We start from the raw sequence: 17,373 nt of genomic DNA on the forward strand, positions 1-17,373 counted from the left end.
TATGAAACTCAAAATATGTGTGTAGGCTGGAATTAAAATTTAAAGAAGTTTTAGCATAAAGATAGAAAAAGAAAATGAAGTGAAGGTATTGATGGAATTCTTAAGAAGAAGAAGACTTGGAGGAAGCTAGCCTGAGATAATGGTTCTTTGTCATGATTTTAAAGAACAAAAGACAGTTTAAGCAAGCCTTCTGTTCATGTCTAAATTTAGAACAATTAAATTAGAATCCCTTGGGCAGCCTTTTTAGTTTTTTTCAACTTTCTGCATTATGTCAATATGCAGCCAAATTTGAGAATTATCCAGATGCTCTTTGAGAACACCAGCAAAGGAAGCTAAGAAGAAAAAAGATGTGAGTTGGAAGAAAACCAGAGAAATAGAGTGTCACAGATTTTAAGGACAAGTGTGCCTCAGGAAAGATGGAATAGATATGAGTATTCAATGCTGCTTATAATAAAGTGAAGAATATTAAGTTGTCACTGGATTTAAGAACAAAGATGTTATGGACATGTCAGGAGGAACTTTTTAATAGAGTGGTGGGTACAAATTCCAGATTAAAGCTGTTTGTAGAGTGATTATAATGTAAGAATATAAAGTAGGAAGAGGTAACTAATAACTTTGAGAAGTATCATTGGAAAATGAAAAGAAAATTAAGAGGCTAGCTAGAATACGATTTGTGGACAAGGGAACATTTTTGAAATGTAATCCATTATGAGCAATTTGAAAATTCTTGGGGCTATTTTAATTCAGAAGAAAGTATCAAATGTAGAGAAGAGAGACTCTTCAATGAGTAGTAAAATACTTACAAATGGCTGCAGTTTAATAAGATGAAACAGAGATAAAGGTCACCTCAGTTGAAACTGGAGAAAAGGAGGGAGAAGCTTTACAGATATAACAATAGATTTATGTTAAAGTTTCCCTGGAAGCTAAGATGAATTGGATACCACACAGCCAAATACGGTTCCAGAACAAAATTTAAAATTTTCAATAGAAATATCAGGATGCATTTTAGACTCTTGAAAAAGAGTCTGCTTATAAAATAAGCAGATAAAATACATGCTTATAAAATACTTTTTATAGAGTTTAGAGTGGAGGGGAAAATTTGTGTGAAAGATTTCTTTGGAGAAGCCACGCTGAATTCATCTAATGAAAATAAGGGTTAGGATCGCCTTTCTCGCTCCACTCATGTCTGTTGAAGGAAGTGTCCTCTTCAGTGAGGACCAGTCATAAAGTCCAATACATTTTCCGCAAACATGGGTAACATACATGGAATGATGCCTGCCTCATGCTTAAAAATATTAAAGTGTGTTAAAGTGTGTTAACCTTGAAAAAAAGCAAGGTTAGAGGAATAAGTTTTTGTTTGGAAAAGTAATGATAGACAACAAAAAAGGAGAGGAGTTAGAAACTGTATAACAAAAAGGAAAACCAACCCAGAGTCCTGCCAAACAGGTTTTTCCTGGGTGTGGAATAGATGGTCTGGAGGTGAAGACACTAAGGAGAATGGTACATCAAAGCAGAGGCAATGCCTTTGCATAGGTCTACAGTGGATGCTTCCAAGAGCCCCCCAAAGTTCCACCAGAATCAGTCCAAGAGAGGCAAAACTATCCACACAAGTAAGAAAAACCCAATACCCTAGCTTTGCTGCCTCCTATGGTAAGATGAAAACACTCTTAGCAAGTAGATGAGACAGAGGAAAGCCTGCCCAGCAAACCATATTCCGATTTCAAGTTTCATCTCTTACTGGCCCAGTTTGGCCTGAAGGCAGGTGGTAGACAGGAGAAGTCTTAAATTTTATATGAGGGCTGATATACTGATTAATATAATATACTAGAAATTTCTGATTTCTAAACTTGGATTTGGGGAATTAAATTGGACTGTTTATTACTTAATAATGAGCAGAAAATATAAAGCTCACCCTCACTAAAGACAGTCTAATGGACAGTAGGAGACAAAGAAAAACACATTTTATTACATCTTCCATGTTGTGCTTTTTTAAACTAACAGTAACACATGTGGTATGATTTGAAGGTTCAGGAAGCTGAGCTATCTCCTTTGTAAAATATTTTCTTGTGAAATGTGAAATAAGAAAGAAAAAGAAATAGTGACAATTATAAAGCAGAGGTTTGTGAGAGTTGATCACTTTAGAAGTTATGGAGAATGGTCCTGGATGGTGTGGCTCAGTGGATTGAGTGCTGGCCTGAAAACTGAAGGGTCACTGGTTCAATTCTCAGTCAGGGCACATGCCTGGGTTGCAGGTCCCCAGTAGGGGGTGTGCAAAAAGCAACCACACTTGATGTTTCTCTCCCTCTCTTTCTCCCTCCCTTCCCCTCTCTAAAAATAAATAACTAAAGTAAAAAAAAAAATAGAAAAGTCATGGGAAATGGTTACCTTCACTAGTTTGCATGGTTGGAGCCACTCTAAAAGGTTTATATGAGGTTAGTGATCAAAATTTATAGTGATACCTAGCTGCCCTGCTTGTCTTTGTTTTTCCTCAGTCAACCTCACCTCCTTCTTAAGAAGGAAGATAACTATCATCCATGGTTGAGTTTGCCCCATGGCAACAACAGAAGTACAAGGATGTTATACAAGGCAGAGGTTATATATGCTATTAAAATGATAAACCATGTATTTTGGCGGGATGAGGAAAGAAGGAAGAAAAATGACAATGGATTGTTGGAGGTGGAAGATACTGATATAATTAATAGTAAAGTCATTTAAATTTGATAATAAAACTGATATTTATATTATGAATATATTCATGTTGCATCTATATCAAATATTAAAATTGATAGGTTGTAGTCAGAGTAATTGAACAAAAAATGGAAAGGCAGGAGGTTATGGTGATATTGATTTTGTCATATGGTTGCTTCTCTTTGAAAAGTTTCCTATCAGCTGACATGACAGAGCCAACATTGCCTAGTTGACTCAGCTCAGATTCTCAGCTTAAATGTCCCAAAAACTGAATAGACATATGTAACTTCCCTTTATAGCACTGACGTTACTTTGCAATTTTACTTTGTCTGTATGATTATTTAACTAATGTCTACTTTAGTTTTTGTTCCTGGACCCAATTCCAAGGTGGCATTGGAGGATATGGAATTTCCCCATTCCAAAAAGCAATTCTCTGGACACCAGCTGGGTGTCCTACAATCTAACTCTACTCTAACACTGCCTACCCAGAGACATCATCAGATTGCACAGGATGAGGGGTCAGTCCTACAAGATACATACAGTTCTTCCACTTCAGGCACCAGTCACAAGCCCAGGTCATCTTTGCTTCTGAGACACTGGCCATAAATCAGAGGTTCCGACAACCCCTTCCTCTGGCTTCAATAAGTTGCTTAGTGGTTTACAGGACTCAGACAAACATTTATTGACTAGATCACCAGGTTATTGAAAAAGGATATAACTCTAGGACGAGGTATGGGGCACCACTCCCCAACACCTTCCCAGGCTCACCAACCAAAAAGCTCTGGGAATCCCTTCCTTTTAATCAAAAGGTTAGGTCTCTTTGCAAGCAACTCTTATCCGTAAGCATGACACAAAAGTCACCTTATTAACATAACAAAAGAAGCCTTATAGCTCTTCTGGTGTCTTAGAAACACTGTGCCAGAAACAGAAACTGAAGAAGAAGTAAGAGCTGTATTTCTTTGAATAAATCACATCCCCCACTAGAGGAAAATGCCCTCAGAACAAACACGATCTTTTATTGTTTGTTTCTTTTTCTTCATCATTCCATCGAGGAGGCCATTAAAAATTGTAGTTGCATCAAACATTAATAACCTAAGGTACTGGAAGATTTAACAATTAATCTACTATCCAAAGAATTTTAAAAGGACAAGGCAGTATCTAGCCTTAAATTTTTGCGTCCTGTTTGGCAACTCAGAACTAAAAATGTTTGGAAGATATAATTTCTCATTGCTCTAAGAAAAGAAATATTGCCATCATTAAATAGAATTTATAGAACTTAATCCATTAATATGCTGGATATCGTGTACATGGTAATTCATATTCATGTATATGGTTAATTAAAACCTAGACTGAACAATTATAAATTTCATAAAGGTGAAGTGATTTAGCCATAACAATAAAACTCTTGGTATAAATTTGACACTTCCAAAAATTTGTTCAGATTATATTCTTTCTGTGACTGAACAGGAGTGGAATTCTCTATCATTACTGAGAAATTCCATTCACTCTGTGTTCGGTAGGCTTGAATAAAATACAGCTTGAGCCCAGCTTTTTAAAGATGCTGTGAACTACCTTTTTATTACTTTAATTTGAGCTTATTGAAAACACACAAAGCTTCAGACTTTTAAGGACATAGAGGGCATAAGGTGTTCTTTAACCATCGAAATATTTTTATTCCTGAATCCTTCAATTTTCAAGATGAGGGAAAATGTTCCAGTTAAAATTAACGTGACTTTTCAGAACTTTCTAACGCCTCCCTTTGCTTCATCTCCAGGCCTCTGCAGGCAGATTCTTGTTGATTATTGCCATTTGAATAGGAAAATATTATAATATAGATATAGAATATTATCTACAAAAATACTATTTAGAAATAACTAGTAATAATAGATATTACTCAGTCTCAAGCACTACTGTATGTGGCTTTGCAAACAAATCCACAAGGTAGGCAGGTATGACAATAAAAATTATAATAATATAATTATACTTATTTGTTATTATTATCCCAATTTTACAGATTAGGAAGAGAAAGATTAAAGATTTTGCTTAAAGACACAGAGCTAATGACAGTCTTAACTGGTATACCTTAACTGGTATACCTTAGGCAAAGTTGCCTCTTACTCATGCAAACACTTTTTTTGCTTTAATTTCATTATTAGGTTTTTTTTTAAGCTAAAGTGAAATCATTTCATGTGTTCATATTTGTTTAAGTAATTAAGCAAATATAAATCTCAGGCACACACATGCAAACATGGAGGTAAATCTTAGATACACAGGTGCAAACATAGAGAATGACTAAACCAGTTAATGTCTGAATTCAATCACCGAATCAACAGTTTGTAGTAATATGGATTTATTTTCTAAAGTTTAAACACAAGTGGTACTTCAAATGCTTGTTTTTTTAGGTGGCCTTGAAATATGTTTTCAAGTTCTTAAAAATGTTTAACATTCTTAATCATTTAAGATAAATTTTAATTAAACCTTCTAGTACTTTTAGCACTCTAGTGTCATCATATGAAACATTCAAACCTGTAGAGAATTTTTGTAAGTTCATCTAAGCTAAACAGAAAAATGCTGGGAAGCAAAATCTCAGCGGATTGAGAAATGATCCAGAGAATGGCAGTTTAGCACTTTATTTTATACATTACAAGCAAAAGAGGAGGCATAACGGGGTTGTAAGGAATCCATAGATGGTAAGTGAGGGAGGCAGGAGAAAGCAAAGTGAGACAATCTCTAAGAATGAATAGAAAGTAAACTGATATACACATTTCCACAGGTCGGTACAGGACAGTTAATAGACAACAGTTAGCATAATAATAGTAATACAGCAAGAAAATGGGTGGTCTTCCTCGGGTGCAATACCTGTGCTTTGAGGAGTCCAAAAAAGGAAATTTGACCTTCCAAAGGTGTGCTATCATAGATGCGAATAGGCAACAGAAAGGCTCAGTTGAGGTAAAGACGAACCTTTGTGAGGGAAAAACACCCAGCTATGGCATGACTACCTGCCATGGTCTGCTTTTATTCAGGAAGTTTTCATTTTAGACCATCCTATGTGGTTCTTTAAGTCTCTGCGTCTGTAAGGTTGGCACGCAGGCCTCCCCTGAGCTTGTCAGGTTTCACATGTGGCCCCTGTTCTTCCACACTGATATTTTTAAGTATTAATTTACCTCCAAATTAGTTTCTTGTCTTAATAGATAAATTTTAGGTACAGTTGAACATTGACTTTTCATATATTGTTTTTGAGTACCTTTAGATTAGTTATTACTATATAAACATAGAATAAAATGTATGTCATATGAGAATTTATAATAGACTATTTCTTTTTATTTGTTATGCTCATCACTGAATGTCTTTACAGTATTGTATAATCCATTTATTCACTTAATATATTTTTAGATTCTATGATCTTTAAAATTATATCCTTAAATCTATAATTTTCTAAGAAATTAATATAACATTAATTTATATTTTGTTAAGTAAATATATCTCTTTTTGTGTTGTTATCAACATTGGAGAATTTCTGCAAAGAAAAATGAAAGAAAGTACATTGTGTATCTTTTGGCCTTGGGTGTCAATAAATGCCCTTGACCGACACCCAGTGAGTCATAACCAAGTGTAGTTTTTTTAAACAGCATAGTTACTGAGAGGATGTTTACTCAGTCTATAACTGAGGAACAGATACTTTTACTTTGAATTAACAAGGATCATGATTTGTAAGAAGTTATAGAATTTGCATACTAAAATTCCACTTCACTACTTGCAATTTTCTCCTTTTCCATGAGAACTTGGTTATTTCTGTTCAGCACAGTATGCATATTCGATGAATATGTAAGTGTGCATTTTGATTGACTCTGTGAACAATTTCTTGTCACCTGTTTTATTTCCTAATCTGTGTTGTACAGGTAGCGCCATTAAGATGTTTCATATGCGTCAAAAGTAGGGTGCCTAGAAGATGTTGGCAGTGTAATTACATCGTACATCATAAGTGATCTAACTTTGGCAGAGCTGAAGATTACTTCAGTTTTGAATTAATCCGAATGACCCCAACTTTATTGCTGTTGAGTTTCTAGAAATGATAAAATGTCAACTCATTGGAAATAAAATGACAGAACTTAAACAATCTGACATGACTAATGCAGAGTTTCTCTGACTTGTTCTATATTCTGTAGACTTTATTACCAACTACAATATTTTATTGAAAAATTCTTATCTTAATAAATATGTCTTCCACCTTACTAAAATATATTTCTGCTGGGTAAAGAACAGAAAATTCAGCACTCTTTATATATGTGTCTCATGTACACGAAAACCTCAATGCATAAAACAGATGTCGGTAGTGAATCACTGTTTTACTTCTATTATATCTTGATTTTGGTAGAGCAGGTTATTGGAATACTATTAGGTCAGTATTTTTGGCCAATACTACTATTTCAATTCATCATAAGTTTTTCAATGCCATTAGATAATTGTGAACTTTTATGCATATTTTAGGCTCACAACTTTTTAACTCTGTTAAAAACTGCTAATCAATGTATATTGGTAGAGTACAAGGAATAGGTGTCTCCACATTCCCTGCTATTGGCCTTACAAAATGTGCTTTTATAGTACATAATACTCATATTTCAGCATATTGTCTTGGAAAGATTCGGGGGGAAGCCTTTGTTTATAATGTGTATTACCTGATGTTCTTCTGGTTACGTCTGGGGTTTTCAAAATCCTCCTGACATTGGAAGGTCTCAGTTTTGGTGGGACTCTTCACCTTCACTAATCATAATTCCTTAATGATGGCACCATCATTATTTCCCTTGAGTCTGGATTCTTTTATTTTTGCTTTAAAATATTCAAATGGAAAGCTAAGTCATAAACCTAATATATAACTTGAGATTGATCCCTAGATCACATAGAATAAGCAGGGATATCCATTTTTTTTTTAAAGTTAGATGCCCATATTTTACTACAGATTGCATTCAACACCTGCACCCCCCAGGAGGCACCACCATTATCACCCTGCACTGCTGGACATGTGTGAAATCTGGAGTCCGTTGGACTTGAGAGCTCTCTCTCTCTCTCTCTCTCTCTCTCTCTCAAGTCTCTACCTGCCAGCTATGTCTTTGATAATTACTTTGTAGTTAATAGTTCACTTTAATAGTTAAGCTATGACTTAATAGTTATGTCATAGCTTACTAACTATATACTGTTAGAGGACAATTCACAGTACATTATTCAACACAGACCTGCACTGCTTAATTTTATTAGGGAAAATTCAAGACTTTCCTTCTCAATTATTAATGTACCTTGAGATTGGACCATGACCAATCTACTATACATTCAAGGTCATTAGTGTTTCTTCAGGTTCTTTATGACCATCACAAACTGAGAAGCAAAGGATGTGGAAACATTTCTGATAAATCATACTTCTATGTAATATACATGAAGAAAGGAAGAAAGGAAAATAAAAACAGCTCAGATATCTATGCCTTGTCTAATTTTTTTTTTGCAGTTTGTCCCTGAGAAGTTTAGTATAACTGTAAATAACTGTCACACATGTTCTTGAAACACAAAACAGGAATTCAGACATCCTCATATTTGCTAATAAATGGCGAGTGTTCTTCAGTACGATCAGGACTCGATATGGCTGTGGGGAGACAGTGAGGCTCCGTGGAAAGCTGGCTGTGAAAGTCACATTAGGTCCTACTTATGTGATCATGACCATCTGGACTCAGACAAATTTAGTCTCCTTCTTGACAATGTGAAATATCACCTATGATTTCATTCTTTCTCTTTACTCTGGTTTCCTCAAGATCAGATCCTGCTTTAGTCTTCAAACATCCAGCATATCTATATGACATCGCGGTATGAAGGATTCAGGGAATAAAACCCAATGGAATGTAATTCTAGCCTCTGAGAAGCTGCTAGTTTGGTTAATATGATTTCGGAAACCAAAATTATTTTATAGTATCTATAACAACATTTCATTATTGCATATTGGAGTACTTTTTATCTATTTCTATTTATTTGTTTGTTCTGTTTGTTTCTTAACTTTTTTCTTCATAGTTCCTCCAAAGGCAGGTATATTATGAATTAACTATTAAATCAACTAATTAAGCAAGTATTTTATACCACTGTAAAATGTACTTTCTATCTTTTACATGAAACCAAACAAGTTTTAGGTAAATATTTAGCTCTTTTGAAACTAAATATATCACATGTCTTATTGAGGCAATGTCTGTTGGATGTAAATAAGGCTAATTTTAACATTTTTAAGAGCAAATGGTGGATATCTTTTAAGAGGAATGGACAAAGCGCATGGCAAAATTTAATGGCTATCAGGTTTCATGAAATTAATGTTGGAACTGATTGTGAAAAAACCATAAGCGCTCTAAAAATAAGTGGGAAGAAAGAAGTCTATGTGGCAGAATCTCCATAAAGTGTTGATTGATATTTTTTCTCATGCTTCTTGAAGCCAATATATGTTATGTTGCAATGTGTAGTTTGTTAAATGAACTTTACTCAAAAACCTATTAAAGGCTTCCCAATTTAATTTTTATTCATGTAACTAAAAGTCAAAAACAAATTAATTCCCTTGGTTGCTTTTACTCATGGGAAGTGTAATCCAAAATCTACTAATAGACATCTAAACTGAAAAGTCAGTATCAAAATGCAAACTTCGTATTTTTGTATTTAGTTTTGCTTTTGTATTTTTATGTTGCCCCATTTTCTTGCTCTCCTTATTTTAATTTGAACAGGTTGCTATTTAATTCATTAATATCTTCTTTGATTACATGTCAGTAAAATAGCTTATACTATATATTTTCCTTACAATAATTTGTAAGGTGTATATAAACCTTATAATACTCTAAAAATTCTCTTAAACAATGTACATATTTTAATTTTTGTGGGATATTATAACTTTTTTATGATTCTGCTAAATTTTACACAAATTTTATGATTCTGCTAAATTTCTAGATTTTTATGATTCAGTATTAAAGTCACAGTAATGTAAGTGCTCCACCTGGTGGTAAAAAATAAGCATTTTATTTTATTTTTTTTATGTAAAAAATAGAAGCTAGAATTTTATATTCTAATTTTAAAAGTGTTTAAAAGTGACTAACAGGATATCCAGTACAAGTTTACAAAACATACATTGAATATTAATCTATAATCTACTGGACTTCATTTCACCATGAGTTAAAATTTCGGTTACCTGTACATATAATCATTTCACAGAGCATTTCTAGTTTGATGATTTATTCTAATTGAATAAATAGTTTATTTTTATATTTATATTATGTTATATATCACTTATTTATTTTAGGGAACAAAACCTTAACTTTCTATCAATATTTAGATATCTATCTTTTATCATCTATACACCATCTATTTATGAATTTTTATCTGTTTTATATACTGCATTCTGTTGTATCAGTATCAATCTATTTCTTAGATATTTTTACATTCACATTAATATTAGGTACACTTTTATTTTGCTAATATGTAAAATATTCCCTCACAGCAATTTTAATTTACCACACTGTACTATTTATGGTGCCCAATTAAAGTTCTAGAAAATCATAATCTTTATCTTGACAGCATATTGCCTTTTGAATTTTTACAAATATGTTTTAAATTTTATTTAATTTCTATAGGTTATTTTTTTCCAACCTAGTAATATTATGTGTTTTACTAAGTCCACTGTCAACACAAATTATTTATGTCCCATCAGGCATCTTCCATCTGAAAGTTCCTGAATCTTCTCCTATTGGCTCAGCTATTGGAAGAATAAGAGCTGTGGATCCCGATTTTGGACAAAATGCAGAAATTGAATACAACATTGTTCCAGGAGATGGGGGAAATTTGTTTGATATTGTCACAGATGAGGACACACAAGAAGGAGTCATCAAATTGAAAAAGGTACGTAGACAAGTTTTTACACAGTGGACTACCCAATAATAATTAAAGAACATAAAGACTAAAACTTGAACATAATGATAATTTTAATTTTTTAATTAGCAATATTTCAAATAAAAAAAGGTCAAACTGACTATGAAGTATTCACTCTCACTGGCACTTTTACTGTGATTACACAGGTATGATGTTTTTGTTGAAACAATTAGGCTTATTGCTTTGATTAAATCATTAAAATTCTTAGCAGAATTGGAAGATTTTTAGTTTCTTATTGTTAGAAACGTAGGTGAAAATTGATTTTAAAATAAGATGTAGAAGCAAACTCTAATCCCACAAGGCTTGGTCCTGTCCCTCTTATGACTTTTCTGAGAATATGAATGTCTAACTCACAGAGTGTTGGTGAACATTGGCTTCAGAGTGGAGGGATCCTGGTTTGGGCAAGTGAGATGGTCAGAAAGGGCTCCTCTGTTGGGGTGAAATTGCAGCAGAGACTGACGCTCTATTTCTCCTATCCCTCCCCAAACAAGAAAGTGCTTGACACACTCTCTATCTATCTATCTATCTATATGTGTGTGTGCACATATATTTATTTATTTATATATCACCTTTTTTTTTATCCATTTATTTGGCAATGGACACTTAGGTTGTTTCCACATCTTGGCTACTTCAAATAATACTGCAATGAAGATATGGGTACATATATCTTTTCAAGTTAATGTTTTTATTTTCTTAGTATAAATACCCAGAAGTGGCATTGCTGAATCATATGATAGTTCAATTTTTATTTTATTTTTTGAGGAAACTCCATTATGTTTTCCATAGTGGCGTCACCAATTTACATTCCCACCCACCATGCACAAGAGTTCCCTTTTCTCCACAACCTTGCCCACACTTGTCATTTCTTGTTTTTTGTAATAGCCTTTCTAACAGAGATGAGGTAATTTCTTATTGTGATTTTGATTCCTGATAATTAATGATGTTGAACATCCTTCCATGACCCTATTAGTTTGTAGTTATTTAAATAGAGTTTTTTTTCCAAATGAAGACTACATGATACAATGATGTATGCATATATTCAGTAAGCTCTGAGAAAACTTTGAACTGACCATTAGGTGTCCTAGAAGAATTAGATTTATTTTTTTGGAATTTTTAAAAGATTGTATTTATTTATTTATAGACAGAGGGGAAAGGAAGGAGAAAGACAGGGAAAGAAATATCTATGTGAGTGGAGTACTGAACCCACAACTCAGGCTTGTGCCCTGACCGGGACTTGAACCAGCAGCCTTTCAATTTGTAGGATGATGCCCAACCTACTAAGCCACATCAGTCAGGGCTTTTTGAAACTTTTCCCTTCAATATCTAAACATGTCATTGCAATGATTTTGATGTGAAACCATATTTACATAGGGATTATATTATTAAATATACTAAATACATTTAGAAAGTTCAAAAATATCCATTCCACATTTGAAAATGGAATTTTTTAAAACATCAGTTATTTAAACTTGCTGGTTAACATTAGAGCATGATATCATTTGCTTTCAGAGAGTTTTCCTTTTCTAGCTCACTTAAAATAAATTAAAATGCTCGAATTTTCCTGAAGCACATATTTCATTATCCCTTAGTCCCTATTATTTTCACTTGCTTTCTCATTGCTATTTTCCCCTTTCTCTTCTTTCTCTGTATAGGGAGGATCTAATTGGATAAAAATGATGGTCAAGTTTATATGAGTGGAAAATAATAAGAAGTGATTTTTTAAATTTTATTTTTTAGGCAGAACTCGGATTCAGTTTATGAACACTGTGACAGAACACCATTTCAGTGTGTCACTTTGAATTTGGAATAACATTATGAATCTTTATAAATCTCTCCAAGGCACAAGATACTGATTAAAAAATTCTCTTACTTTGTCTTTATATCATATCGCACTGAGTAAAGTATAAGCAAATAAAATGCGCTTTACATGTTAAGTATTATAACAGTAAAAAAGTGAACAAAATCAGAATAACAAAACTTTAAATTTTTTCAACACATCTAAAAATTATATGACTACATTTAAAATCAGAAAATAAAGTGTTTTAAATTCAGCAATTGTCTTAAGTGAAAAGCTAAATTTACTCTAGTTTAGCCAATATTTTTCTATAGGATAAATGAGAATAAATACATACTTACTCTATTCAAATAATTATGAAGTTATATGAGTTAAAAATGTTCAAAGACTGAAATACATAAATAATTTGTTGAAACAGTGTGACTTTCTTGTTGCTGATTAAGAAATTTAGGCAATTAAGTAGTGGGGCAAATACTTAAATTATGGAAAAGAACAACTCAATATCATATAATTTATCAAGGAATTCCATATCACTTTTACAAAAATATCTATTGGGAACTAATAAATAATGATACCGTGTTTAAAATAAAGAATGCTGAAATGATTTCCTATTTATTTTAAAATAAGTAAAACCTTCCTGGAACTAAAAACATTCTTGTTATATATTTTGATATTGCCTGGCATTGTTATTTCATTTCAAATAAACATAGCTCTGACCACATTGAAACCAAAGCAGAATTATTTTATTTTTCTTAAGAAACATAGGAGATACCCTGGCTGGCGTAGCTCAGTGGATTGAGCGCGGGCTGGGAACCAAAGTGTCCCAGGTTCGATTCCCAGCCAGGGTACATGCCTGGGTTGCAGGCCAGAACCCCTGGCAGCCGCACATTGGTGTTTCTCTCTCTCTCTCTTTCTCTCTATCTCTATCTCTCTATCTCTCTATCTCTCTGTCTCTCTATCTCTCTATCTCCCTCCCTTCCCTCTCTAAAGAATAAATAGATAAAATCTTTAAAAAAAAAGAAACATAGGAGATAAAAACACCTACTCCTCACCAGGATTCATTAATAAGTAGGCTAAGCTCTCACCTGGTCCCAGTGGAAACCTGGTCCCTTGTGTTCTGTTAGTCACTGAAACTCAGTTTCGCTTGTAGCCTGAAATGGCAAGGAAGTGAGTTCAAATGATTTGAGATCAGAGCACCATCACGTGGCTAATTTTTGAAAAAACTAATTAAAAATGAAACAAGAATTGAAAACCTTTTTATGTGTAGCCCAATATACAGCTGAATTTAAGTTTAAAATATTTGTATTTTTAGCTGGTCAGACATGCATAATTTCAAAGAAAAATGAGTAGTACTCATTATTTGTTTCTGCAAATAATATGTTCCTATTTCCATAAAGATTTGTGTCTTTTTAAAATTTCTACCTAATTTTTAAAACACCCTCACCAACTGTAAATTAGCCCCTAGACTGCAATAGCTGGTGTGGGATGTTGGCTGCCTTGTGGATGATTCTGTTTGTTGCAAAGTCTTTTCAAATTGTCTAAAGTTGAATTTCTTCTCTTCTCTCAAAAAAAGTGCACCTGATCATACTTTGTCCTACCTGGGCAAGGCCCCACCTCCTCTCCAGTTCTTTGACCTAGAAATCTAGACTTTTCTTTTTCTTTCTTTTTAAATCATTTTTATTATTATTGCATTACAGTTGTCTCAATTTTCCCCCTTTGTCCTCCTCCACCAATCTCAACCCCCACTCCCACAGTCAGTTCCCACACTGTTGTCCATGCCCATGGGTCATTCATACATGTTCTTTGTCTAGTCCCTTCCCCTTCTATCCACCACTGTGCCCTCACCCTTTGGTCACTTTCAGTCAGCTCCGTGTTTCCATGCCTATAATTCTATTTTGTTCAATAGTTTGGTGCCCATAAGTAAATGAATGGATGAAAAAAATCGTGACGCGTTTATACAATACAATGCATCAGAAAGAAAGAACTCCTGCCTTTTGCAACAACATGGATGGAACTAGAGAATATTATGTTAAGAGAAACAAGCCAGGCTGTGAAAGACAAATGCCATGTGATCTCACCTGTAAGAGGAATCTAATGAACAAAATAAACTATTGAAGAAAATAGCGTCTTTCTTTTGCCGCTTCCATTGCCATTAACTTCTCTTTGCCAAACAGAACATGAACCCCGGCCACTGAGGTCTCCTGACTGGGGTTAATATTTCCCTCATGGGTTAAATCACAGTCCTCCCCACCACCCATTCCCAGCACTGCCATGGCTATGCGCCAAGCTTTGCACCTGACCTTTATCCAAACTTGACTTTTCTGATTCCCATAACTAGTAAGATAACGAGTAAACTAACAACTTTGGTATTACCATCTCAGGCATACACGCACAGGCATAGACACATATGCACACACATGCACACAGTACTTCAGCATTGCACCAAACTTACTGCATTTGCACCAAAGATGCTGTGCCATTCTTCCTCCGGCAAAGAAGGCCTTGCCCCACGTGAGTATCTTAATCCTTTCCTGATCGTGAACTTGCCTCTGGACCACGTCTTTCACCAAATACTTCCTTGAGATATCATTTACTTCAACTCTTGTGAAAAGTGATATATGTTAGAAGTAAAATGTGACAATGGTCATTCAAGGAAGCTAAAAAAGAATCCCCCCCGGATTATCATGATTTATATGTATATAAATAATATATATATTGTACTTATGAATTTATAATAGTTGATTAAATCTTTTATCATTTTTATGAACCAAAATCCTCAAATAGAAGCACCAAAAATTCTTCCAATTCTTTTCTGTTTTGTTTTATCTTAGTTACTGAATTTGTTCCAAAATTATTGTCACTAAAATATAGAAAGAGAAATAATGTCCATGATTCTAAAGTAAGTTCATTAAACCTGTCAAAAATGTGTAGTGCTATAAAAAACTATAGTATGTAAATTGCCAACAGAAAAATTAAATATTTTTCTAATATATAGTTTTGTAACAAAGTTTTTTAGAACTAAGTTGTATAAAATGCATGTTTTCATTTTATCATTTTTATTTAAAAAACACCTTTTGTGTGGTAATTCCATCATTCTCCTATTTTTTTTATTTCAAAACTGAAATACTGTTAATATTTGTCAAAACTAATATCCGGGTTTTAAAAATTGATGTTTGACTGTGTTCCCTTTTATCATATGGGCATGCATTCTTACCTGATAATATAACAACTTTCATTAATCAGATAATTATGTGACTATTATTGGGGTAAATGCTGAGTTGACGCCCTTCCTCAGTGATGACGAGATCTGCACAGACTCTGCCCCCCAAAGTCTCTTACGTGGACATTCGCCCCCATCTCCTCAGACACACATGGCATGCAAGCTTTAAATTTTCCATAGGCCTCATTGCCACCCAACATACTGTGTGCATTTTGCTTATTTATGTCATTGTCTCCAGAAGACAGTGATGCCAGGCAGCACCCAGGGAAGCTAAGGGAGGCCTCTACCAGCTCCAGGTTCTTGTCATGAAACAAGAAGGAACCCAAGAACGTGACCAGGAGTTTTAGCAAAACACAGTATACTTATCAAAGTGACGGTCTGCACTCGAGGAGTGGGAGTTGGTGACCTCAGAGAATGAAACATGCTGATGGGATCTGGGTAGAAGGTTTGGTTAAATGTGGACAAGGGGGAGGGGAGGGTGGTCCTCTGCTTCTGACCCGGGTGGAGTGACTGCCTAAGCAGCTCACCCTTGTCTCTCCTCGCTATATAGCGATTTATTTTTGGCCCTCCTAATCACAGGAAATGGGGAGGGGAAACCAGAGGAACAGGGCGTCACTGAAGGCCGTCTCTGTGATGCCCCAGCCCAGGCAGAGAAGGAGCCAAGCTGAGCATGAGGCCTTTGTTCTCTGTTCTAACTTTCCTACCTAGGCAGCACGCTCCATGCGGGTGGCGATTTTTGTTTGCTTTGTTCCAACATTTACAGCAATGTCTGGAACATGGTAGGATACTCTAGAAATATCTGTGGAAAGGAAAAATACAGGCCCCTCACTGACCTTCTCTGAGGCTCATTTCCCTATGACTTCCCCACACCTAATTCTTCTCGTCTCTGGTATTACCTCTCAGGGATGTTTTTTTCTGGTATTACCTCTCAGAGATGTTTTTTTCTATCTATTCTATATAATGTCGCCCCCACCTCTGAATTTTCTGTCCTGTTACCTTGTTTTCCTCCTAAATCTTATCTTATACATATTTTTTTTTTCTGTTGTGGCTTTCCCTTTTAGGGTGTATAATCCATGATAAAATAGACTTAGTTTGTTAACCACTATATCCTCAAGCCTACCATGAAGCACAGTAAAATCGAATCAAATATTTGATATGATTTATGTGGACTTGGAATAAATCAATTAAAGAAGAAGGTGCAGACATCATTCCTGGGTGGCTTTAGATGTGACCTGAGGGGCAGTGGAACTTTAGAAGAATTTCATGTGGGCTGAGAACGTGTCACAAACACATGAGTGAACTGACTGCTCTGTTGATCATAACCCTAAGTTTCAGGAAACAGTTCCCTCTGAAATGACGCTTGAGGTCAAGTGACAGCTTTGTAGTTCCTCTTGGTGTAACACCTTTGCTTTACAGGGGCTTGTTCTTATTGTCCTTTCATTCTGGTTTAGCCCAGCATAAATCTGGTTTCTAAACTTCCTGTCTTGAAAGCACCAGTCTGTTTTATCTATATCTATAGTTTTTGGTTATTTGGGTTCACTGACATTTTTTTCCCCACTAACCATTAAGGCCCACTGTTATAAAATTAAGAGAATATCATCTTAATTACTAAAAGGTACTAGTTTTTAAGAATGGTGATGTTACTGTGTTAGTGAAACTTATACATGTTATACCAGGTATACATGTAAAATATACATCATAAAATTGAAGCATTATTGAAGAGTAAATAGTA

The 17,373-nt window shown here is 34.5% G+C and overlaps 1 protein-coding gene across 1 annotated transcript in view; it reads left to right on the plus strand.

Moving 5' to 3' along the window:
- CDH12 (cadherin 12) overlaps positions 1 to 17,373 on the plus strand; it is a 337,470-nt gene that overhangs the window by 268,816 nt on the left and 51,281 nt on the right. Inside the window, exon 6 of the mRNA XM_028514401.2 lies at positions 10,409 to 10,596. Coding sequence (XP_028370202.1) covers positions 10,409 to 10,596 — 188 coding nt within the window. The remainder of the gene's footprint in view (positions 1 to 10,408; positions 10,597 to 17,373) is intronic.

This window comes from Phyllostomus discolor, chromosome 3, assembly GCF_004126475.2.
Source record: "Phyllostomus discolor isolate MPI-MPIP mPhyDis1 chromosome 3, mPhyDis1.pri.v3, whole genome shotgun sequence".
Taxonomy (NCBI): domain Eukaryota; kingdom Metazoa; phylum Chordata; class Mammalia; order Chiroptera; family Phyllostomidae; genus Phyllostomus; species Phyllostomus discolor.